The 26,992-nt window shown below is 40.1% G+C and overlaps 1 protein-coding gene across 2 annotated transcripts; it reads left to right on the top strand.

Annotated features, from left to right (window-relative positions):
- The first annotated feature begins 17,945 nt into the window (after window positions 1-17,945).
- LOC141656696 (uncharacterized) lies at window positions 17,946-26,282 on the top strand. 2 transcript variants are annotated; one of them, XM_074463696.1, is made up of 3 exons: window positions 17,946-18,242; window positions 20,342-20,423; window positions 23,730-26,282. In XM_074463696.1, exon 3 carries the CDS (start codon window positions 23,834-23,836, stop codon window positions 25,967-25,969), a length of 2,136 nt encoding a protein of 711 aa, XP_074319797.1. In that variant the 5' UTR covers window positions 17,946-18,242; window positions 20,342-20,423; window positions 23,730-23,833; the 3' UTR covers window positions 25,970-26,282. The 2 variants fall into 2 exon arrangements, with proteins under 2 accessions (XP_074319797.1, XP_074319798.1); XM_074463697.1 differs by having other exon boundaries at window positions 17,991-18,242; window positions 23,725-26,282.
- Window positions 26,283-26,992: the final 710 nt, after the last annotated feature.

The raw sequence follows: 26,992 nt of genomic DNA, 5'->3' as shown, positions 1-26,992 counted from the left end.
CATTGTATAGACAATTTCTATGCATACTCCGTACTTCTGATCATATCACAAAATCTCATTGAAGACGAGCACTATCCGTCACAAGCTGAAGACGAATAGTGCCATCTCACAATATGCAAGTTGCACTATCCATAGGGTGCTCCATTTTTCCCCCACTTGCCCTCCCACTTGCCTTACTGTGAGAGGGGTATTATCCGTCTTTAGCTTGTGACGGGTACTATCCATCACAAATAAGACCAACTGATCATATATAGACTCCATGTATGTCGTTCCTCATAACTAGAAAGTACGAGTACCATTTAGTCATTACTTAGAAAATCAAGAGCCTAGAGACTGTAAAGATGGATTTGGGCCCGGTTAAGATTTGAAAATTTTGGACCCGTGTTGTCTAGGTTACCTCTTAGTCTAATGTGTAACAAATTTAGGTTTAAGTCGCCATAGGAATGCTAGGTTGCACGAAAACGGACACGGACACGGACACGGACACGACACGGACACGGGACACGGCAGTCCGATTTTTTTAGGACACGGGACACGGCAAAAAAAAACCAATATACATATTAAAATAAAGGGAATTTAAAGCCCATTACAACCGACATCTAAACTTTGGTCATTTAAAGGTAACAAAATCGTAAAATAACCAATACTAATCTTTAAAATACGAGTTATAATACGATCCAAAGTTAAATCATTAAAAAAATACATGACTTAAAAGGCCCAAAAGAGCCGTCTCAAACCGGCCCGACTACAACTCCAAATAAACAACCAAATCAAACGACAACTTCTATCATTTCCGTTGTCATCTGCTGCATCTCCTTCTTCAATCACCAATAAAAATCTCCTCCTTCAATCACCAATAAAAATCTCAATTTCCCCCAATTCATCTCCTCCTTCTTCACCATCATCTTCATCACCTTCAACTACAACCACTTCTTCTTGCTCCACCACCACCACCGCAACAACTACCGAAAAAACCATCTTTATCACTTTCAACTACAATCATCTTATTTTCTATATAATCATTTTTTATGGCAACAAGGTAAGTATTATAAATTAAAGTAATTAGCAGTTGGGTTGGTCTAATTGAATGAGGCAAGAGCACAAAACCCTAGATTCAATTTGGGGAAAAGTGAAAAACCAAATCTCTCAACTGCTTTGAGGAAGTGGACGGCGGCGAGATCGAGGCCGGAGGTCATTTGGGTGGTGGACTTGTCGGAGGTCTGATGGTCGCCGGCCGTCTGTATGGTCGAAGAGGAGCTTGGAACTTGAAAGAATTCAATGTCGTGATTGAGGGAGTAAAAATTTTGTTTTGAGAATTTCCAATTTGCCGTGTCCAACCTGACACGGACCGTGTCCGTCGTGTCTTGGCCGTGTCCAAGACGTGTCGTAATTAAATTTAAACCAAGGACACGGTCCAACGCGTGTCGGACACGTTTTGAGGCGTGTCCCACGCGTGTCCGTGTCCGACACGGTGTCCGACACGGGAACGCTCAAAATTAGGCGTGTCCGTGAAACCTAGTAGGAATGTGAACGTTGATTTTCGTAGTACACATTTTACTCATTACAGTATAATTTTGTCAATTATATCCAAATTCACAAAATCTCATTTGTGACGGCACGTATCCGTCACTTTGGATACCATTTTCTCTCACAAATGACCCAAATATAGGAGAGAGGGAAGCACATGAAGGTGCCCCCACCTTGTCCCCCTATTCGTTTTGTGAGTGGCATTACCCGTCACTTACTCCGACCCGTCTTCAGCAAGACTAATCCAAATTATCATCTATAATTGAAGAAATTGGTTGATTAAACGAGTTATATGGCCAGAAATCAAGAGTAACTAGGTAGTATCCCGCGCTTCGCGCGACCTGTTTTAAAATTTTATTATTATAATTGAAGAAAAATAATATAATTCATATATAACCTTTAATATTTTTACCTATAAATAAAAATAAATTAATTTTTTTCTCAAATTTTATTTTTTTAAGTTTAAGTTCAGTGTTTTAAAATAAAACAAATATAATTTTAATTAAAACTAATACTAAGTTATAGTTAATTACGCATGATCAACGTTTTACAAAAAAAAATTGTAACTGATCAAATATCACATTAATTAAAATAAAATTTATTCGAATAATGCAACAATCAACATTAAGGTATCAAATTATATCATTTCACGATACGTTATGTTCCAAATCAGTTAAAATATTTGTTCAAAATGATGTGAATATAATTTTATGCAATTTTTAATTTTGTATGTATAATGTTTGGTATTTATGTATCAAACATATATGGCCCAAACTAAACTTATTCAAATATTTTGGTTGTGTCTTACATGTGCTATGTGTCAAACATATCTATCAAAAATTTACACCTTTTGTTTTTTTAACAACTATATATAACGATGTTTAAGAGTTTACCGTAAATAAAATAGGTTAAATTTTCTCAAATATGATTTTTATATGATAACATATAAAATATTTAAATAAAAGTAATATCTAGTTAGTCATAACTAATATTTTGTTCTTGACGTATACATATTTAACTAAAGATATTAAAGGAAAATGTAATGTGTATTCTACTTTTTCATGTTTATATAATAGGGTTTTTCTACATGATACTCTTGTATTTATTCGAATTCTACGTGATATCCCTCACTTTTCATAAATACCCGTGATACCCCTAAACATGATAAAAACATCTTAAAATACCCAAAATGCTCTAATCCGCCTCTTTAAAATGTTTAATTTATACATTTTCTATTGATTTTTTGGCAATAATTTGTCATGTCATTAACATAAACATCGTCTACTCAATTGTAAACATATTTTCTTTACAAAATCTAACATATTAAAACGTGATTTTTAGTAGATTGGGTATTTTTAGAACATTTTACTAAATTCAGGAATACCACTTATATTTTCAAAAATATAGGGGTACCACGTAGAATGCGAAGAAACACGGGGTACCATGTACAAAAATCCTATATAATATTATATTACTTAATAATCATTACTTTTCTTTTAATTATTCAAACTCACTCGTGATCACTGTGTACATACATACTCGTTATCACAGTATTTAAACCTCTCAAAATCTCATATGTATTCATTTTGTCGCAATATAATTTTTCGTTCCCACACTATAAGAACTTATATCTTAGTAGCTTTTTTTAAGTTTTGTTTTTAATAAATACAATGACTCTTCAAAGTATATATTTCTTAATAAAATTAATGGTCTAAGTTTTATAACTTTCTCAAAATATTTTTTACGTAAATGTAAAACATTGTAAGATGCTCACTTTAATCATCTCTACATATCAAAATATGTTAATAAATATAATGAAAAGTATACTCGATTGAAAGCATTTTTCGCAATGAACGTTTTTATTTACAATTTAGATTTTTTATCAAAATTTTTTTTATATAAATTTAGAATCAAATCAAAGTAATTATTTAATATAATTTTATAATAAAATTTATTAAATTATAATTAATATTTACTGAGATTTTTGCTGCATTTATTATGTTTATATTTAATGTTCAACTGTAATTAATACTCGTATTTAATGCTGGGTTGACACGTGTCGCATCCACAGCGTTTCAACCCAATTTTATATATATATATATATATATATATATATATATATATATATATATATATATATATATATATATATATATATATATATATATATATATATATATATATATATATATATATATATATATATATATATATATATATTTATATTTATATATATATATAAGATTGGCTTAACATCTTTTGTAATGTAAGGGTATCAAATGAAAAACATTGTGTAAATAGTACTGTAATGAATAAAAAAACGTACTGCGAAAAAAAAATATGAATGGCTCGTATTAATAAAATGAATGGTTTAGCCCAACTTCCCAATTCCCAAGTTTTTTTCACAAATTTAATATCTTTAATTAGAGAAAAAAGTTTTTTTGGCAGCATTAGAAAAAAAAAAGTTGAACTTGCAAATGGTTTGTCAAATTGAATTGTTTAAAGAGTTTTTTGTCAAACACAACCTTTAAAAAACTTTTTTTTCCAAACACGACCTTTAAAAAAAAGTTTGTGAAACACAACCTTTAATAATTTTTTTTTTGTTAAACACGACATTTTGGCTAGAGTTTGAACACTTGCAATGGGGTGACTTTGAGTCGATGTTTGAGATAGCAAACGGGGTCGGTTTGAGGTGTTTTTAGACTCGTTGGAAAGGTGGGAGTACAAGCTTTCCCGGCATTATCAATATGGCGGTGATAGGTGGCCTTATGCGGGGTTTATTAGTGTGTAAAGTAAGGTTGGTCAAGGAGTGAATTGGTGTTTTTCTGATTTGTTTCTCTCTCCAATTCACTCCTTGACCAACCATACTTTACATATCAATAGACCCCACATAAACCCATCTATCACCGTCGTATTGGTAACCATTGGAAAGCTTGTACTCCCATCTTTCCAACGAGTCTAAAAACACCTCAAACCGACCCCGTTTGCTATCTCAAACATCGACTTAAAGTCACCCCATTGCAAGTGGTTAAACTCTGGCAAAAATGTCGTGTTTTACAAAAAAAAAAAAATTATTAAAGGTTATGTTTTACAAACTTTTTTTTTAAAGGTGGTGTTTCGAAAAAAAAAGTTTTTTAAAGGTTGTGTTTGACAAAAAACCCTTGTTTAAATTTTGATTTTACAAATTGTCGGGAGATGACTAAGAGTCAAACTCTAAGATGACTGCCACTAATTCATTTACATCCTAAAGATTGTTGAAATATTTCGCCGTTTTACACTTAGTTTTAATCCTGGGAGATTAAGTAATTAGTTTCCATTAAAACGAAGGTATCGGTATTTCCGAGTTTATGGTATATTGAGTTTTACCGAATTAGAAATGTAAGTATAAAGGAGTTGTATATTAACATGAAATTTAAAAGTGTACGCTATATTTAAAACAACGATATAAAAACAATTTGAGATTATATTTAAATTGATATGGAGCTTGTTTGAACGTGGGAAAGGATTTTTTTGGAAGTAAATTTGAGTATAAATTTAATTTTATTGTATTATTTTATTTGAGTCAATTTGTAGTGTTTAATTTATAGTTGTAATTTTAGGTGGGACTACTTTCTTCAAAATGAAACTGTATGAAACATATGATGATTTTGTATTCTGATTTTATTTTCGAATTATGATGATTTTATATTCAGATTTTATTTTTTGATTTTATTGTAATTTTAGGTGGGATCACTTTCCTCAAAAATGAAACTATATGAAACGTATGAGATTTTGTATTCTGATTTTATTTTCGGATTATGATGATTTTATATTCAGATTTTATTTGCTGATTTTATTTGATTGAATAGGGTAGATTTGAAATATGGGCCAACTGTATGAAACGTATGATGGCTGGTAGTATCTTAGAATATGGGCCATTAGTGAAATAAGCATATGACTGGTAGTATCTTAGAAAAATTCGGCCCTTTTAAGTAGGTGGTAGAAGTTGAGCGGGAAAAACACAAGGCTTCTTATTCTCTTAGTTATATGGGGGATGGGGGATGGGGGATGGGGGATGGGGAATTACACGTGTAAGTCTTCTAACAATAATTTCCATAATAAACTTTGATTTTTGCAAGATCATTCCACAATTTAATTTAATGTTTACATTGGTATAGTAGGTAGAGTTACTCATAGGCCAGGCCACCCTCAAGCGGGCCTTGTGATATGAGGCTTGGGCCCAACACTACTCTTCGGTGTTGAGCCATGTCAAGTTGGACTTCGGAATTAGTGGTCGGGTTACGGTTGTGTGTGGCGGGCCAGAACCGACTGCACAATGTTTGTTCTACTTTTTTATGTCGGAGTTGGGATCAAGTCGGGCAAAGAGAAGCCTGACAGTGACTGACACTTTGGATCATAGATTATTAATTTAACAATGATACTAAAATATTAATTTAAAATAGGGTTATTTCATGAGAATAATCCATCCTATGCCCCCTCTTCTCAGATTAATCTATCCTCGCGTTTAACTGAGAATAATCTCATGTTTGACGTCATTTAACTTATAACGATCTTTCGGAAGGGATACCGGTAAAACCGGTTACCTTTCCTCTTTAACTCTTTCATTTTACTGAGAAAAAAAAATCACTCAAGATCTTCATCCTCTTCAACAATCAAAAACCCAAAATTATTTTCCACCTTCTTCCTTAGCACTTCTTCATACTTTATCCTCTATTAACACCGACATTTCCTCACCACTTCTTCATCCTCCAATGACACCAACATTCAAAGGTATTATTATACACTACCATTCACTACACATCCATACCAACATCAATATATCATCAAACAAACACTCAATATAAATTGCCAAAACCACCAATATTTTACCAATTACCACTCTTTCATTCTACAATTTCACTCACCCAATTTCACTCTACCACCTACCACAATCTGAGTTCACCAAACCCCACAAAAAATCTGGGTTTTTTGGATTAAAGTTAGGTTTCCAGAAACATCTCACAGTGTATGTATATAGTTGAAATCAAATATTTATGTTGTTATTGTTACATGGCTCATCTCAGGGTCGGTGGGCGCGTGTGCGTTAGATTAAAGGGAGCCGACAATTTACAACAACCGGACCAATATATGGCTGTTGTATCTCTCAATCTGCTTCTCGTCATCAATTCTCATGAAACACAATATCACTATTCTAATTGACAAATTACACCACTCCACTCCGTTATTTTTGGGTTTGTTGATAATTAAACCCCCAAAAAATCTGGATTTATGTATTTAAAGTAGGTTTTCAATTGATTTGGGTTTGTTGATACTCTCCCAAAATATCTGGGTTCAATCAAACGATTTCTGGGTTCGCCCTTCCAAAAAATCGACTGAGTTTGTTGAAATTAAAATCGATTGGAATCAATTAAAGATGGTGACTGATTATTTGAGATTGTTGATGATTAAATCGATTTGTTTGTCTGCTACCTTTTAGTTTGTACTTCTTGGGGGGATTATTTGGGTTTGTTGAAATTAATGATTTGGGTTTCTTAATCATTTTGTCCGCTGCCTTTGGGTTTCTTTTGGGGGATTTTGTTGGGTTTGTTGATGATTTAAGTAGTAGGATGATTATTCTAGATATTGATAGCAATGAAGATGATGGCTATTATGAAGGTCTATAAGATTGGTTATGGAGGTCAATTAGATTGGCTATTTCATGAAAATGAAGATGAAGAAAAAAAAAAGAAAAAAAAACAATGACCTGTTGAGAAACCGGTATTAGCAGGTCAATTATGGATCCAGTTCACTACAAGTTAAATGACGTCAAAGATGAGATTATTCTCAGTTAAACACGAGGATAGATTAATATGAGAAGAGGGGGCATAGGATGGATTATTCTCATGAAATAACCCTTTAAAATATATATTTTTCTGACGGAACAACTTAACTTTTTTTTTAATCCAGTAAAATTATAAAGAAATTTTATGGTATATTAATGACCACATATGTTTTTAACAAATTGTATTTTCACCAAAAATACAGTATTCTTTTTCTCATACTTTATCCCCTCTCACTTTCTTTTAGGCAGCTAAAATTTTCAAATTTTGACCATAAATCAATTAAAAAATAATATGCGACGCTCGTATGGTCACATTTATTTAAAAAAAACGTAACTACCTTCGAACACGATTGAAGTGTTGTTTAAAAACTATATACATACATGTGGGAGAAACTATAACAACCCGACCCACCATCGTTGTAATACAACCCTAATAAGATGGATGTGTACTTTTGGGCCATTATTTGTCCTCACTTAAGCCCAACAATACAAGGCTTTGTTACTAAGTGGTGGGTGGAGTTCCTTATAAACACACCATAAGCTCCTCAATTTCCGAAGTGGGACAAATTACTCTCAATAACTTGGGTTGTTGCAAACTCCCTCACTTAAAGAACACAACAAATCCGTTGTGCCTGGAACTTGACCGCAACCATGCCCAAAATCCTCCCTCGCTAGATGGGTGATCCGAGTACTCCTGACCACAGGCTCAGCACACGGTCGCAAGGTTGCTCTGATACAATTTATAACAACCTGGCCCGTCACCGTCGTAACACAACACCAATAAGATGGGTGTGCACTTTTGAGCCCATAAAATGTCCTCGTTAAGCCCAAAAGCACAAGACCTTGTTATTAAGTGGTTTCCTGCTAAATGTCGTCGACAAATTACTAATTATTGTCGACAATTTGTAATGACTTTCCTAATCTACCCCTCACTCTAAACCTCCCATATATTAACATCTTTTTTTCAAGTACGACATTTCTGTCACCACCGCTTCAATTCCGCAACCAAATTCAAGGAAACGACGACAAGTAATCTAAACTAGTTTAATTTTTTTAAAATTTGTAATTAGTTAGTAGATTTAGGTGGTTTAGAATAGAATCGTTATTGTTAGAACGAATTAGCGATTATCGATTGCCGCGCCAAAAATTAATCTAAGTCGAAAAAAAAATTTCAAATTTTTTTTTTTTCCGGACGAAAAACATTTTCGTCCAGACGAAGAAATTTTTCGTCCAGGCCTAGGTTATGGGTGTTTGATACAAGGGCGATTCACCACCACTCATCCTTAGACCATCCTATCCGCCTACACCACCACTACCGTGAACACCACACTAATCCCCCATAAAAAAGCCACCCCATTTCAAAAGTAAGAGATGGTCTTGGTTGTGTTGTGGTGGTGGGGACAAAATTGGTAGCAATTATGAATGTTGTCATTCTTTTTTATGGAGTAACCAAACAGTAAGGCAATTTTGGAGTAATTTCATTCATTTCCACTTATTTTCCTTTGTTGATTTCATTCTCTTACCCTTTGATGAACGAAACGTCTCCTATTTACTAATCTTGCTAGGTAAAGAAGTTATTTTTTTATAATAAAGTATGATACCAAATGTTAAATGAATGAATCAACTCATATTACATACTCGCATTACATAATACTAACATTTGATGCATTCAACAAACAAAATTACATTATTACTTATTTTCTGTAAGTTTGATATGGTATTCCTAACATGAATTATAAGTTATCATGCTTGGAAAAAAAATATAGAGTGAGCGTAAGTAACAGGCCCACGATCACTTGTATTGTGTTGGTGGTAACGAGGAGTTTTCGTCACAAACCTTACCGTTAATAGATATGTTAATCAAGGTTGTCAAGATCGAGTCGAGGATCGTAAGATCTTAGAAATAGCTTGGATAAACTAGTTTATGTAAAAAATTGGGCATAATTTGTGATATATAATGTGATGGGGCATATTCTGCACCCGCTGACCGAGTCAACATATTGAGCAAGGTCAAAGATATCCACAAGCAAGTCAACGACTTAGACAGCCTAACCGACGCAACCTGTCGGCCTGTCACCTATGTCCCGGCCACGGCGACTAGCCAGCCGGGGCGCATATCCGCGTACTCATATCCAAGACCCCTCGGCGGCGAGTCAACAGGGTTTGCCGGCCTGCCATGGGTCCCTCGGTCGAGGGTAGATCAGTCTTTCCACCTGCTAGCCACTTGGCCACTACGTGACAAAAGGTGAAAGTCTATAAATACTCCTCAACTCTCATTGAGGAAAGGATCCACAATTTAACCTAAGAATCACTATTCATCTGGTAATATCTTCCTCATCTCTCTACAAAATATACTTCACCAAGTAACAACAACTTATCTCTTAAGTTTACTGACTTGAGCGTCGGAGTGAGTTCGCTCGGTGCAAAGCCGAGCCCTCAGTTTGTTCATTGTTTCAGGAGACCGAAAGGAGGATTCAATCAAAGACGTCATTCTACAAGCACGGGTGGTAACAAATAACTGCTCTGGAATTACACCCGGAACAATTGGCGCCGTCTGTGGGAAAAGACACTAGAAGCTAGTCACATTCATTCCCAAACAAAAAAAAAAAACACAAAACAAAAACCCACCCAAAAAGCTAAGAAGATGTCGAAACAACAAGAAGTATTCGTGACCGACGAAACCGAATTCTGCCAAGATGATACCGTCCACAATTCTGGGGTTGCGCAGCCCTCCACCGGCCGAGTAATTCAACCGGAGTACGGGATGCCAATAATACCAGATACGCCGCTGCCCGCCGACCAGGTCACCATCATGGGACATGTGGTTGATGTAGCAAAACTGAAGCTACTCCTGGACCTAATTGGTAGTACGCCGACTCACACTGTCACACCGACAAGAGCGGCGGAACCCGTCCAGGAGACCAGGGCCCAAAATGTGACTCCGAGAAACTTGAACGGAGCACTGGAAGAAGCTGGCCCGTCAAGACGCCGGGGGAGCCCAGAGTGCTAGTGATAGACCTGAGTCCTTCCCGCACTCGCGGGAGGACGGTGTCGCCGCAGCACCGACGAGGCCTGTCCCAGAGAAGCGAAAGAAGTCCGACTCACCAGAGTCGGAGAAGAAGTCCGACTCACCAGAGTCGGAGAAGAAGCCCGACTCACCAGAGTCGGAGAAAAAGCCCAGAGTCGGAGAAAAAGCCCTTCCCGCCACGGGGAGAGGAGCCGGACCAAGGATATGAGGAGCCGATCGCCGCGTGCCATTCGACACGTGGTCAGACAGCCCCTCGATGCCTACGTCCTAGAGGTCCCGGTGCCGACTAAGCTAAACTTGCCACCCATATCATACAAAGGAGAAGGCGACCCAACCGACCACACCGAGGCTTTCAAGTCTCACATGTCGGTGTGGGAGCAACCTGATGAGGTTTGGTGCCGAGTCTTCCCTACGACTCTGCAGGGGATGGCACAAAGTTGGTACAAGGGGCTACCCGATGGGTCGATATACTGTTATGCCGACCTAAGGGACACATTCCTAGCCCAGTATTCTTGCAATAAGAGGAGGGCCGTCGAGACATCGGACCTCCTGACTATCAGACAGGAGGGAGGCGAGTCTCTCCGGAGTTATGTGAAGAGGTTCGACGCCAAGGTTCAGCAGATTCGTGAGCTGAACAGCGAACTGGCGGCCTTCGCACTGATGAAAGGCCTCCCAAGAGGAGACTTAAAAAACGAGCTCATCAAGTGCGGCGGCCTGAACTTAGACTCCGCCAGGAAGATGGCCGACCAAGCCATAAAGGTGGAGGACTATCACAAAACCTGGGTAGGCCCCAGTGAGGCCGGGCACTCAGAGAGAAAGAGCCGCCGGGAGGACAACCCGGACGAAGGATGCCGTGACAATAATAGGTCACGGTCTGACAGATCTGCCAGGAAGCAGAACTCGGCGGGTGCCGGGGGGAGTTCAGGACCGTACTACCAGAAACGGTTCAATGGCCACACCCCCCTGGTCGTATCTGCCGCCGAGGTCTTCGCCCTGAGCAAGAACGAGGGCCAGAAGTGGGAAAGGCCCCCAGGCCGAAGGGGGACGGTGACACGAGCCGATCTTGAGTACCACGGCCACACCGGTCACCTTCGACAACTCGCCGCATCCGAAGAATGCCATTGAAGAGCTGATCCGGAAGGGGAGCCTCGGCAAGTATGTTGCCAAAGGCCAAAAGACGATGCGGCGGTTCAAATAAGAAATCCGTCTTTGAACGGATAGGAGTGATCCATGTTGTCATCGGGGCAACGAGAACGGTGGGTCCGCTCATGGGCACAAACGGCACTGAACGAGCCGTATCGGGCCATCAACTTTGTGCCCAAAACAGCGATCCCCGCTTCCAACATCCCCGATATGACTATTGGAAGGAAGGACTACGAGGGAGTCATCGCCCCTCACAGCGACCCACTCGTAGTCCACTTGGACATATTCAACCATCTGGTCAAGAGGTGCCTGATTGACACAGGCGCCTACACGAACATCATGTTCAGGGAGTGCTTTCTCAACCTCGGTTTGAAAGTCGGGGACTTGAGCCCCTGCACCAGTCCACTGTACAGCTTTTCCGGGGCCGGCCTGGTACCCCTGGGGTCAATCGACTGCCGGTGATGTTCGAAGCGAGGGAATGCGGCTAAGAATGTCCTAGCCGAGTTCGTGGTCATTGACGGCTCGTCCGCCTACAACGTTCTCATAGGCCGAGTCACTCTGAGCGAGGCCGACGCAGTGATGTCCATCCGGGCCTTGACACTGATGTATGTCTCGGACCGGGGGGAAGCGCATAAGCTCGTCTCCAAGGACGAGGTGGTCAACGTCCAGATATCTGCCAGAGGATGCAACATGCAATCCCTTAAAGTGGCAAAGAAGTCAGAGAAGGGGAAAAGCCCATCCTTACAACAGGAGGGCGACCTCATGGATGCAACTGACGGCTAACTGGGAAGGTCCCTACAAAGTGGTTGAAGAAATAAGGCTGGGTACACACCGGCTGACAGACATGGAGGGTGTGCCTTTAATGAGCCATTGGAACGCTGACATTCTCAGGAAATACTTTGTATAGCGGCGGAGGTGCCCAAGACAACTGTGGGCACCCCGACACATGTTTATATCTAATGAAGAATCGTCCAAGTTTTCCATCAAAGTGTTCATTTCCCCCCCATAGTCACTATCAAGAAGTAGACGCCACGACAGTTACCCCAAGAGGTAGACGCCACGGCAGTCACTATCAAGAAGTAGACGCCACGGCAGTCACCCCAAGAGGTAGACGTCACGGCAGTCACTATTAAGAAGTAGACGCCACGGCAGTCACCCCAAGAGGTAGACGCCACGGCGATCACTATCGTAGCGAGCGTCACGGCGGTCACTACCCGGCGCGATTGATACTCGCGAAAGCGATCAACATGCCTTAGAAACGTTAAACACAGTTGAGATACGCATTCTAAACTGCCTCGGCCAGGCCGAGGCAGAAACAAAAGAAGCGCTCAATTAATAACGTAAGAAGACAACTCAGACGAAGACAAGAAAAGACCTCGGCCAAGCCAGAGGCAAAATAAGCAAACTCTCATTAAAAATTATAACAGGTTACAAGTGAGGAGAATAAAGACGACGGCCGTCCCCATAGGGATAAGCCAAAACGCAACCTACCAAAGTTTTACAAAAACAAGGAAAAGAAAAGCAAAAGGTTACAGACATATCATTTGAAGCGCCAAAAGATGGCAGGGAGGAAAGGCTTAATAATTGGCTCCCGAACAGCTGAAGCTATCCGAGACGCCGGGTGAGCCTAGTGACGACCGCCCGTCTCCCTATGCCTGTTGCTGCTTGCCATCAACAGCGTTAGCAACGTCATCTTTGATGGGCGACCCGTGCTGTCTTGGCGATCTCGGCTTTCTCGGCGACCTCGGCCTCGGCTTTCTTGGCGACCTCGGCCTCACCGCTTTGCCTTCATCCTCTCGGCTTCCTCCTTGGCCGCCTTAGTCTTCTCAAGAAGGGTCGCCTTCTCCGCGCCACCTATTCCTCCTTCTTCACCCTTACCTCCTCCTTGGCCTTCTCCTCCGCGGCTTTATCCTTAGCTTCGAGCTTGTCATCAAACAGCTCGTCAAATTTGTCCCACGGAAAGGAGCCATCAAGAGGGAAGAGCTCCCCAATCACTTCCCTGGCGGATTCTTCGGCCAGTCCCGTGTTGGGCGCACATGTTAGGGAGGATAACGGTTTGGAGCGTCTCAATGTCCTCCTCCCTTTGGGCGATGATAGCATCCTTGTTCCGAACCACCTTCCCCGGGCCCGAAACATGCCCCTCCATTCGTCCCTCTCGCTTAGCATAAAGGTCGGCGTGCTTCGAACGAGGTCACGCCCTCCAAAGCGCTTAGCGGCTTCACCGCCAGCCTCGGCCTTGGCTCTCTCGAAGGACCTCCTTTTCGGCGTCCTCCCCGAGTTTTCTCTCGGACGGACTGCCTCCTCAGCCTCAGCCTTTGCCCTCTCGGCTACCTTGTTCGCAGCGTCGAGTTCGAGCCTGAGCCGCTCGAGCTGTGGGGCAGCTTCAGCAATGGTCTTCTCTTGCTCCAGAATAAGAGCATCGGCCGTATCCGCCCACTTCGACGAAGAACTGGTCAAACTTAGGCCCTCCGACTTAATCTGGAGGGGGGTAGGCTTCGGGAAGGAGGTGACGACGGTGGTATCTTGACCACTTGTCTGCAAAGTCTTCCTCTCAGCACGCCGTTCAACATTGTGTCCGGTGGACGGCAGCGGTTGATCTACAAAAAATTCAATCAAATCATCCATGTCAAGATTCATGGACAAACCAGAGAGCCTGTCATCAGGAACGCCCAATGAACCGGCTAAGTCTGAGCCATAGGATAGATCTATACCAGGCTTGGACTTCTTGGTCGGAGGACCCATTTCCTTGCCGCCCTCGGCAGCAGCAGCGGCAGCAGCAGCGGCAGCAGTAGGCTCCTTTCTCTTACGAAAGAGAGAAGACTCCTCTTCCGCGGTGACCTCCTCATCGGCGGTAATATCGACTACCTCCACAGTCTCCTTTTGGACAGCGGGGATTGGAGGTGGAACTGATGTCGACGCCGTCGCCGCCGAAGGCTTTGTTTTCCGCGTTCGGCGCGGCATGTTACCATCAACCTTTGCTTGGGCCGCCGCTATATTTAAGCCCTTCAGCTGCTGGTCCATAAGGTCATTCGGCGACGTTCTGCGATCACGGGCTAGAGCCTTAGGATGCAAATCAACAACGGTCTTGTCCTTGGCAAGCCCCATTCTCTTAAGAATATCTTCAGACAGGTCCGAGCCAAAATGATCTGCAAAGGAAACAAAGCAAGAGGAAGCGAGGAATAAATCAAAGTTCAAAATGTAAAAACATTGAGAGCAGAGATGGGCCTCACACCGACCCCACTCACCCTGTGCTAGGGCCGGTATGAGGCCGACATGGCAGAGCAGCTCATCCTGAAGAATGATCTGCGTCGGAGGAATCCATCTCTTCGGCACCCCATTCTTCTCCGCCTCAAACAAATACCTCATCGCGCCTTCTCATCCGCATTAAGAGGGACCTTGCTGGCGTCCATCTTAAGCTTACTCCGGGTGACCCATTTCTCACGCTCTGCCTTACTCTCGCACCGCAAATTAACTTGGTGCTTGAAGGACCGGGCAGCGGATAGTCATCCGGCACCTCAACGTACACCCACCGATCTTTCCAGTCCTTGCAGGAGGAAAGCTTATCAACGGAGACGTAACCCGGCTCCATTTGCACGCTGTACCATCCGACGCGACCAGGAAATGACGGCCGAAGGTGGTGAAGCCGACGGAATAAATTAACCGTTGGGACCTCCCCCTTGAAGAGACAGAGCCAGACAAAGCCGACTATGGTCCTAATAGCCAACGGGTGCGGTTGGCCACGACGACGTTCATGGCTCTAATGATGGCCATAACGTAATCATTCAGCGGAAACCGGAGCCCGTACTCTAAGTGCCGGATGTATACGCCGGTGCAACCCGGTGGAGGGCAACAGACGGCCGACCCTCCTCGGGGATAACAATTTTGTACCCCGCCAAAGTAGAAATGGCCCTCGAAAAGTGTTTCGCGGAACACCGGCGAACTTATGGGTCCAAGCACGGTCAGGGCAGACCTTACAAGCGTCGCCGTGATCCATGATGTACTGCCTCCCCTCATTAGGACGAGCCCTTTCAGCATCATCATCGTCATCATCAACATCATCATCATCCTCCCAACCCTCCAAAGCTTTTGGATCAACTTCGGGAGAAGGAGACCTAGGGCCCCCAGACCTTATCGGGATGGCGTCTAGTATCTCCTCCTCATCAAGACGCGACGGGGAACCCCCCGGCGCACGGTTACTAGGTCCGGCATCAGCAGAAGACATGGTAGCAACAATTACTTAACAAAATAAGAGTGAGAAAAATTTGTTTGTTTACCTTGAAGAAAAGCACTAGCCGAAGTAACGACTCTGAAGATTAGAAGAGAAAGAAGCCCTTGAAAGTTTAGAGAGAAGAAAATTTTAGAGAAAATGAAATTGGTGGCCAATTTCGGGGACTAACTGCCCTATTTATAGAGGAAAGCCCATGAAGAAGGACCAATCAGGGCACAGCCCATGAAATGTCAGCCAATCAGCGAACATACACGTGTCAGACATGCAACCACGGAATGTCAATCGTTGCAACAGTTGAACGTCAATCAATGCAACAAAGGACCGTGCGTCTTCAACACGCCCCTTCATATCTCTCTCGCCTATTCATCTTCCTCAACAAATTCCTAAAGTATCATTCTCCGCCGCCACATGATCAACCAAGCTAGGTAGCACCGGCCGGGGCAATCAAAAACAACCTTAAGCACTCTCAACCCGTGTCTCGGCCAGCGTCACTTTCTTTTCCACATCGGATGCCCTTTACACATCCATGTGGAGGGGGGATATGGTACGGCCTAAGCAGAACCAAGCCGAGGTAGAAGAAGCCGGGGCAGAAGATTTGGTCTTACGCAGAATATACGCTCAACACACATCGGAGCCCATACCACGACATAGACTACGCTGGGGGCAAATTGATGGGGCATATTCTGCACCCGCTGACCGAGTCAACATATTGAGCAAGGTCAAAGATATCCACAAGCAAGTCAACGACTTAGACAGCCTAACCGACGCAACCTGTCGGCCTGTCACCTATGTCCCGGCCACGGCGACTAGCCAGCCGGGGCGCATATCCGCGTACTCATATCCAAGACCCCTCGGCGGCGAGTTAACAGGGCCTACCGGCCTGCCATGGGTCCCTCGGCCGAGGGTAGATCTGTCTTTCCACCTGCTAGCCACTTGGCCACTTGGCCACTACGTGACAAAAGGTGAAAGTCTATAAATACTCCTCAACTCTCATTGAGGAAATGATCCACAATTTAACCTAAGAATCACTATTCATCTGGTAATATCTTCCTCATCTCTCTACAAAATATACTTCACCAAGTAACAACAACTTATCTCTTAAGTTTACTGACTTGAGCGTCGGAGTGAGTTCGCTCGGTGCAAAGCCAAGCCCTCAGTTTGTTCATTATTTCAGGAGACAGAAAGGAGGATTCAATCAAAGACGTCATTCTACAAGCACGGGTGGTAACAAATAACTGCTCTAGAATTACACCCGGAACATAATGTTTAAAGTCTATTTAATGACAAAAAAGTTTTAATAATCATATCAATATATTACATATACCTTTACTTTAGAGTTATAAGTATAGATGAACAACCAACTCGCAAAATTAGAACACAATTAAGTCTTTTACAATCCCGAACTATCCTATTATCGATCCTACACAATCGTGTAGGATCAATCGTACATGATTGTGTACGATCCTGAATTATCCCACCATCGATCCTACACGATTGTGTACGATCCTAAATTATTTCACCATCTATGCTACGCGATTGTGTACGATCCTACATGATTATGTACAATCCTACATGACTCCGTACGATCCTATGCGACCATAGAATCAGTTGATTTTGTGGGTTAATTCTTGGATAAGGATGCATTGTAAAATGGTTGATGAGTTGCGATTGGGCGTTTTTGCGGGTTAAACTCGAGTTTATGGTTTTATGGTGTGTGTATGTGGTTTTTAAATTATCATTTGCTTTTGTGAGTAGACTCGTGGTTAATGATGCATTGTAAAAATGGGTGATAGGTTGTGATTAGGTGATTTCGTGGGCTAGAATCTAGATCGTGGTTTCATGGATTGTGAATTTGATAGTTTTTTTTTGCTAGGTAAGTGGACTGGTAAATGGTGTCCGTGATGTGTGAGACGAAAGTAAGGGTTAGGATTTAGGGAAAATGTACCTTTGTCAAATAGAAACAAAAGATGGAATATGCCGATTCATAAAACTGAAGAAACGTTCATCAAAGACAGAATACCTTTATTCAATAAAAGTACTCTAAAAGTAACTCACCTTCTTAACTCGAGTAAAGAACTAACCATGATCAAAAAGTACGCTCTCTATTGTACATGCTCTTAACACCAGGATCGAGTCAAAAACTAACCATGGTTACTTTTCTCCTTGGGATTTGTACCAACCATGGTTAACATTTAACCATAGTTAATGGTTACTTGTTGAAAATGGACTAAAATATCATCAATGCCCACAATCACTTTCCTTTTTCTCCCTTCAATCCAAGGAAGAACATCCCCATTTTCCCTTATAAATTCTTGTGATTTTTATTTATTTTTGTCACAATTTTTTTTTTTTTTCATTTGGGTAAAGTTCTGGGATTAATCCCCAATCCTCTGCTCAAATTTCATACAAGCAGAAAATAAAATTCAAACTCTCTATAGTTCATGGCGCTTTCTGCATTCAAATTCAGTACTCTACAGTAATTTTTTGCTAATTTGGTATAAATCCCTTTTATTTCTTTACTTTTCTTACTTAAATTTTGTAACTTTTTTACTGTTATACTGTTGTTTGTTAATCTATCAACTTGCCCAGATGATACATTTCTAGGGTTTCTGTTTGAATTTGGTTATTGTTAATTTTGAATGTGTACATTTAAGTTTGATTGTTAGTTTAAGAGCTTTACTTGATGTGTTTATGTCTAATAAAATAATTCATTTTGTTTTGAATTGAGTGGTTTTACTTGTTTATGTTAATTGGATTTTTCCCTCCATTTTTTAGTGGCAAGATCTACATTTGACCATTTTTTTTTGAATTTAGGTTTGAGGGTTTTGATGAATTCTCATATACATTTACTCATGTCTGGTACTTTCTCGATGCGAGGGGATTTTGAAAAACGTATACAATCAAATGGAACGGAAAAGAAATACTTCTTTTAAACGGGGTTTAAGCGCGTTTTAAAACTTGCTATTGGCTATAATTTTGTGTTCATTAGTCCATGGATTCAAACATAATACACAGCACCACCACTGTTTTATTTGTTTGTTGTTTTGTTTATTTTAAGTAGATGACTCTGTAGATGTTTGAAAACTTCTGAATTCTGGGGGGTGTAGAGGAATGGAGATGTGCTCTTTTGTTCATTGATTGTTTGTCTGAAATTGTTAGTAGGCAATTCGAAGTATGCGAAATTTTTGAGATGGTTGGGATGAGGAAAATTTGGGAGATGAGTGATTTTGTCCTTAACTCCCCATAGATGGGGAGCACAGATAGAATCTCTGAATTTAATTGCAAGATGCGGTTTTTTTTGGCATTAACGATCTGCTAATTATTTTTTGTATATTTGTATTGAATATGTGTTCGTGAGAATTTGGAAATATGTAAGCTGATCTACCTAGGTTGTGCTGATTGGTTATCGAATCTGATAATTCTATCGGAAGCTGATAGGAATTGAATTTTTTGTCATTTCTTAACCTATTTCCAAAAAATTTGAACACAAACGGTAAAATGAGATGCTTAGTCATCGACTCATCGTTACTGACAGCTAAGTAGCTAACGTATAATGTCAGCGAATCAGTTGAAGGTGAGGTTTTTCTATGTGTGGTAGTACTAAAAAGATGCATACCTCAAGACGTTGTTTCATTAATTCTGTAGGTTATTCGCTGAATCAATTTGATCGTAGTCCTTGACCTCGCACACTAATTTTTTTGTGACACTTTCATGGTAAACAGGGGCAAACCCAGAAATAAAATTTAGGGATAGCGAATTTTTCTGATGTTGTTTTACACGTATGTTAAGGTGCATATTTGAAAAAATTGGGGTAGTAAAAGTCGATAATCTTAATCATTTTCTGGGAATTTGGGGTAGCGAGTGCTACCCTTTGCTACTATGTAGGTTCCCCCCTGATGGTAAATGGGACAAGTTATTAAGTATTACTGTCTTAGGTTGAGTTTTAAACTTAAACCTTAAACATTCACTCACTCTCCTCATGCGACCACCACTGCACCTCACCGGAGATCAGCTCATTGACTAATAGTATTAGTATCCTTAACCTTTTTATACCGTATACAACATGACCTCCTGAGACATTTCTGATGGCATGTTTAATCTATGTGTGGTTTGCTGTTGAACATGTCTTTAACGAGGCTCTGATTCTTTTTAGACTAGTTCGAGTTGACCTACATGGTTTCATGTTTAAAATCTTCTTGCATGGTGTCTTGTTTTGTTTTGTTTTGTTTTGACGATGGTTAGTAGCTGACCAACGTGACTTGTCCATTATAGTCGCTCTGCTAACTGCTAAGTACACTGGCGACCTTTTTTTTAATGGTTCATAAGTATTTTCTCCTCTTTTATCGAAATAATTTGAACATACCACTTACTTACATCTGTCACTAGGCTTTCTTCAACTGTACTGAGTTATATATTCTAGTCTTACCGTTGAAGTCAGATTGTAGTTATTCTCCACTGTACCCTAAGGTGTAACCTTAAATAACTGAGATTGACCAGTACGTCATAACAACTCTTACAGATTTTGTTGAATTTTGCAGCATTGTTGTCATTACTAGTTTGTTGACGCTGCATTTTTTTTTTCCATTTTTTTCAGGCATTGGGTTGATTATCTAAAATTGTTTTTAGATTAAGCAGGCGAGAGAAAGGAGCCGCTGCTGAAGCAAGCATTATCTAAGGTATCACTTTTGTAGTAAACTCAAAGCTATAGAAGGGAAAGTAAAAGTCAAAAAAAGGGGATTACATGATCATTAATGCTTTGTTACCCGTTTCCTCTATGTGAAGAAATTTTGTGATTATCGTATATACATCATTGATAACACACACCACTAAAGTTTATGCAGTATCCATGCTTCGGTTCTCCTGTGATTTTTTTTCCTGTTAGTTCTCTTAAAATATTGGTGGAGATTGGAGTTTTATGCAATTTGATATAATAATTATCTGTATGCCTTCACATTTTTTAACTGACTCAGCTGGATGAAAATTGTTTATATGTACCTTTTGTTCATATTGGAAGGCTATACTTGGTATTGCATTAATGTGGGGTGCAATTTATCCCTCATTCCTCATCTTGTTGTGCTATGAGCCCGTGACTCTTGCCATGTGTTCTCTCGGCATGATTTTCCTCCGCTATGATTAATGACCCCTTTTAAAAATCTTGATAAGTAAATCTTTTGATAGGAATACACATGACATTAGTGAACATATGTTCAATGTCAAAGGAAGCTTAAGTTTTATTTTTAATAGGAAATTGAAGATCAACTGTTATTTCAGCACATCCGCAAGGATGTTATAGGTTGATTTATAATCATCCTAGTTTCCTTACCTTATCAAAAAAAAAAAAAAAAAAAAAAACTGTTATTTCGGCAAAAAAAGATCTACCTAATGAAATACTATAGAAATATGTATTTAGGTTTGGTGGAGTTGTGATTTTATCAAGTAGTAAGTGTTTTAGTAAGACTATTTTACGTAGCAAATATGAAAATTTCATTACACTTCGGTATTTATAGCCATGTGCTATGATCATTGATTTGCATTTATAATTTTGGAACTATGCTTACTAGTTAAGTAGGTGTCTCTCATCTTTTTCTACAGTTCATTTACGATATGTCAACATGCTTATATTGAATGTAACAGTAGTGTTATGATCATTGCCAAATATGTCAAGATAATAGACATTTGCATTTTCTGATGTTTTTACCATTAAGGGCTCACTGACTTTACATGAGGATAATTAATAAGATTATTAAGACAAAAATAAATGAAAAATTAGGAAGTGATGGTGGTGAAGGGAGGAATACAGGTTGGTTGGAGAACTAAGTTTGGAAGTAATGCGTTACCGTTTGTGGGAATTGGCTACTATTATTCCCTTTAAGGGGGTAATTATTGTCTTCTTTTCCTCCCCTACTCCCTTCCGTTACCAACCACTAACTCCACATTTCCTGACTTCTGTTACCCTAGTAACAAGTAACAACGAGCCTCAAGCCCTGACTCTGGCTGATTCGATATGAATTAGACTATGCTAGTAATTTTTCCTTAATTTACTTTTGTGGTATTGGCCTTTTTTTTTTCTCAGATCTCTTGCCATTACCAAGCTAGATATGTTTACTGGTTTCATGCATCCTTAATAACTGAGACTGCGGGAACACTTAATTTATTTATCATTTTTATGCCTCAATTCTTTGCTTTCATTTTGTCTGCTCTACCCCGAGGGATTTTTTGGTTCACATTGAACAAAGCAGGGACGATGATGGATTTGTTTGTGTTTGGGACCTTAGGTCCTGTTTCTTGTCTCTGCACAGACCGCACTTGCAGCTGTTTAGTCTCAGTTATTGTTGAAAATCTTTGATTTTGCCTATCAAACATAATCACTTTCATGCCTTATGAAAATCTACTTGGCATCTTTATGTTCATCGAAATAGTTGTCCCTGCATTTTTTTTTTTTGCTATTTTGGCATTTTCCAGTTACTTCACTGCCTTTCTTCTTGACTGTTGTTTGAGTTTCTTTCACAGCTAGTGTGATTGAATGCATGTGCAATTATTAGTGGCGGCACTAAGATCTGAAGTTGGTGTGTGGAGTTTGGGCGAAGGAGGGGAAGGAATATAGATTGAAAACTGTAGGGTGAGCGAACTAGTAAGCCATGGATTTATTTCGATAACAAATGAAAAATTGAACTGGAAGATTTGAAATTGCTTGGGGAACATGGTTTAGTCAGCTTTGCGTGGTTTTTGTTTTCCCTTTTCATGTCAAGTGTCCTGGATGGACTAATTTTGCATGGAAATTTTCATATTAACTTGGTAAACATAATTGCTAGAATTTCGCAAGTGGAGAATTGTAAATATGACATGTCTCTATGATTGGATATATATATATCTACCACTGATTTTCCGTGCAACCTAGGTTGGTGCATCTGCCTTTTTTTTTAAAAAAAAAAAAAAAAAAAAATCTATTCAGCATATTCTGGGGTGAATCTATTGAGGATGAACTGTAATCTTTGGACATTGGCTGGAAATTTATGTACTCTTTGTCATGTTTATACTTTATTATGTGTAAACAATAATGAATAATCATAATCGTGCTTTGTAACGATAATTTAATAGGGCTAAACCATTTTTTTTAAATAAAAAATACTAGTCATTTAAGCATGCAATTAATGGATTTTTTAAGCAAATAGCGTGCTAGGTTTTCTTATATCCATTAAGCTCCGGTCAGTAAACATTGCTTGTTATTATAGCCTGCTTGAATAATTTTAGCTAATAGATTTTCCTTTTTTTCTCCTTATTAATGTATGCCTAGAAGTCACATTCATTAAGCTCTCGACTATCAAATGTTGCGTGAAATATGTTCTGATGTCTAGCACATTTGTAGTAGATACTCACTTTAGTTTTTTGGTTACTGCTTACAAGCTAAGTGAAACCCTTGTTCTTCTATCAAAGTTCTTTTACTGTGCTTGTTTTCTGTTGAATTATAAGTGTGTTGGGTTTACAATGAATAGATTCTGGCTTCACTATTGAAAACCCGTTGTCAAAGATAGGTAGTTAATGCTTGATCAATTAGATGGTACGAGGCACTTCTCAAGCAATTAATTTAGCATATTCATCAAAAGTTGTCATTGCTATAAGCCTAAATTACACTTAAGTTGGTAAGAGTATTATTGTCATTAAAGTGAATATGAGTAATGTCATACTCTTGTCACAAGAGTCTTGTGAATTTGATAGTATTTTTAGGTGGATGTGATAGTGTATTTTGCTACGTATGAATGTGTATTTAGGTGAATGTTTACGGGCGTGTGGGGTATGGTGCTCCCAGAGTTTTGAGGAGCACCATATAAAAACTCATCTAGGCGATTTAGTAGCTGTTGAGGTGAATATTTTTATTTAATTTTTTTTCTTGGAGTTATTGCTATTTTATTTTGGTTGGAGTGGAACTTTTTAGTGAAATCTTCTGCTAGTTTTATTTAACTTCAAATGAAATTCAAGTGCAGGCAGCAATTTAGTTTGGACTAATTTCAAAGAAATTTCCAAATTTGCTCATTTTGGCTAAAAGCACTAATTTTGAGGCGAGGAGGAGAAAAGCGGGCTGGGAAGGATGGAGTGCAATAAAGACGAAGCTATCAGAGCTAAGGAGATTGCTGTGAGGAAATTTACAGATAAAGATTATTTAGGTGCAAAGAAATTTGCTCTAAAGGCTCAAGCTCTCTATCCCGGGCTTGAGGGCATTTCACAGATGTTGATCACCCTTGATGTTTACATATCAGCCGAGAATAAAGTGCATGGAGAAACCGACTTGTATGGACTACTCGGTGTTCAACCATTAGCTGATGACGAAACCATTAAGAAGCAGTACCGAAAGCTAGTACTTCAGCTTCATCCTGATAAAAATAAGTCTATAGGTGCTGAAGGTGCTTTTCAATTTGTCACAGAAGCTTTCAATTGTTTATCTGATAAAGTTAAGAGATCAGCGTATAATACAAAGCGGCTTCTTCAAATGGCACCCAAGGTTCCTTCCTACTCTAGTGTTCCAATTGGGGCATCAGGGAGCAAACCCACTTCCGGCAGAACAGTTGATCAGAAGGCTTCAGCCGGACTTAATGTACCGCTTCCGTCTGTGGTTAATGGGTCTCATAAACGTGCTGGCTCGGCTAGTGGAAAGTCACAGAAGGGTGCGACTCAGAAAAAATCTTCGCACGTGCAATCATTTTTCAAGAAAGGGGATACTTTTTGGACGGTCTGCGCTAGATGTAGGATGCAGTATGAGTACATGCGAATCTATCTCGGCCAGATGCTCAAATGTCCTGGTTGTGAGCAGGGGTTTTTAGCTTCAGAAGTCCCGCCACCTTCAAATGTGACCCCAATTCGACCAGATAAACAGTCTCGGGGGTCACATTCGAATTCCAAACCCCGTTTTCCCAAGGGGAGTAAAATAAGTGGTGATGCAAGTGCTCGTTGGAGTCCTTTATCAGGGACAACAGCTTTTATCTCAAAATCCACCTCAGCTAGCCAACCAACAAAGGGGAGTCTAAAGAGAGAGCGTGAGGAGGCACATGCCAATTCAGACTTTGTTTCAAAAGGAGAGGGTCCTGCGAAAAAGATAAGGAAAACAAATGGCAGTCTAAGTCAAAATGGGATCGGAAACATGGATATTGGGTTAGGAAATGGTTATGGATCAAATGCTTTTCAAGGGAACAATGTGAAGGCTAATGTTAACAAAGAGTTATCAGCAGTAGATGCCAAAAAAATGGTATCGGAGAAAGCACTGGTGGATATGCGTGAGAAAGTAAGGAACTGGAAATTGGACGGAGAGAAAGCGAAAGTCAAACAAAGTGAGAGAAAGAAGTCGAATCCAGGAAGCCATAAGAACAATAACAATAATTCTGACTCTCACATAGGATCCAAGTTGAAGACGATATCTGAGGCTCCTGAGTTCAGTGTTCCTGACCCAGATTTCCATGTTTTTGATAATGATAGATTGGAAAATTGCTTCAAAGAAAACCAGGTTTGGGCTGCATATGATAACGATGACGGGATGCCTCGTTTTTATGCCTTGATTCAAGAGGTCACCTCAGTGGGCGGATTTAAGATGAGAATTAGTTGGCTCAACTCAAGAAGCAATACCGAATTTGGTGCCTTGGATTGGGTGGGTCGTGGCTTTAGGAAAACTTGCGGGGATTTCTGGGTTGGGAAGCATGAAGATAATGATCGCATAAATTCCTTCTCCCACAAAGTGAAGTGGGATAAAGGACCGCGTGGAGTTATTCAGATATATCCCCGAGAAGGGGAGATTTGGGCACTATATCGGAACTGGTCTCCCGATTGGAATCTGAATACCTCGATTGAAGTCCGACATGCCTATGAAATGGTGGAAGTGGTTCAGGACTATAAAGAAGAAGAGGGAGTGTACGTGGCTCCTATAACCAAGGCTCCTGGTTTTCGAACCGTTTACTGTGAGCAACCTGACCCAAAGGTGTTAACCCATATTCCAAAGGAAGAGATGTTCCGGTTTTCTCATCAAGTTCCCCATCACATTCTCACTGGTAGTGAAAAGCCGAATGCTCCCAAGGGTTTTGTGGAACTTGACCCGGCAGCTACTCCGGCTCATCTCCTCCATATGACAATGACGACAATTGACGAGCAACCTCAAGTACATCATGAAATGGGTAAAGCGCAACTTAGCCGTCCATCAATAGATCTCATAGAAGTAGATGAAGTAAAACCAGTGGCCTGAAATCATGGTTAGCATCATTTTTTGAGGGGTTTTAAGTTGTTTTAGTGATTTGAATTTTTTTTATTTGGTTGGGATATGGGTATAGGTAAACACAGAGGAGCCAGACCGAAAGCTTACCCTTTAATTTATCGCTTAGTATCAGCGAGTTAATTAAAAGGGAGTTTAGTTTAATTTATTAGGTCATAGTCTCATAGATGGACTTGTTACCTCCTGACCGTCATAGTCGTGACATGTATCTGTACATTGTATTGTTTTAAGCGCTCACAGGACTAATCGGCCATTGACAACATCCTGGCCATTTCATTCGCTAAAATGTTCGTATTTGTAGGGCTTCTGCCCCCACCCCCTCTTTCGGCTTATCGGCCTGACCGTAAAGCGTACCTTAGACCTCTGTGTGTATTTACTATGGAATTCATAGATTGTCTATCAACTAAGGAGCGTTGAACTCGTAACAATTAACAGCTTTGCTGTGTCTAATTAAAAATGAAATTAGCAGACTATATTTTGGGTCCAAGACTTCCAAGATTGGTTTGAAATTGTTAATATAAGATCACTTGTGTCAGCCCAACTGCAGGTGCAAAAAGAGCAAATAAATTGACCACAAAATATGAGCAAAATAAGTTTGCCCCAAAAACTCTGGTATAAAACATATACACAAGCAGTGGCGTATCCAGGATTTGAGTAAAGGGGGGGCACAGTAAGAACAAAAAATTTTGCGGACAACATTTATACATTAAAATTCAAATATCGTCTTTTTTTTTTTTTTTTTTTTTTTTTTTTTTTTTTTTTTGTCACGTGAGGGCACGTGCCCTCACTTCCCCCCCCCCCCCCAAATCCGCCCCTGTACACAAGGCCAGCCTAATACCAATAAGGCAATAAAGGTCCAATTAAATTGCCGTTTTCATTTCACTCCAAATCTTTATTCATATTGGTCTTATACGAGAACAACAAATACTTGTATTTAAGGCGGTTGCGCACAATTTTATCGTAAAATGGTATCTTTAAGTAACCATTTTTACTCAC

This window comes from Silene latifolia, chromosome 5, assembly GCF_048544455.1.
Source record: "Silene latifolia isolate original U9 population chromosome 5, ASM4854445v1, whole genome shotgun sequence".
Classification (NCBI taxonomy): Eukaryota; Viridiplantae; Streptophyta; class Magnoliopsida; order Caryophyllales; family Caryophyllaceae; genus Silene; species Silene latifolia.
This window is presented reverse-complemented; position numbering and strand designations above follow the sequence as displayed.

What these genes read in the sequence shown, in the direction of transcription:
- LOC141656696 (XM_074463696.1), top strand. Translation starts at nt 23,834, where the DNA reads ATGGAGTGCAATAAAGACGAAGCTATCAGAGCTAAGGAGATTGCTGTG.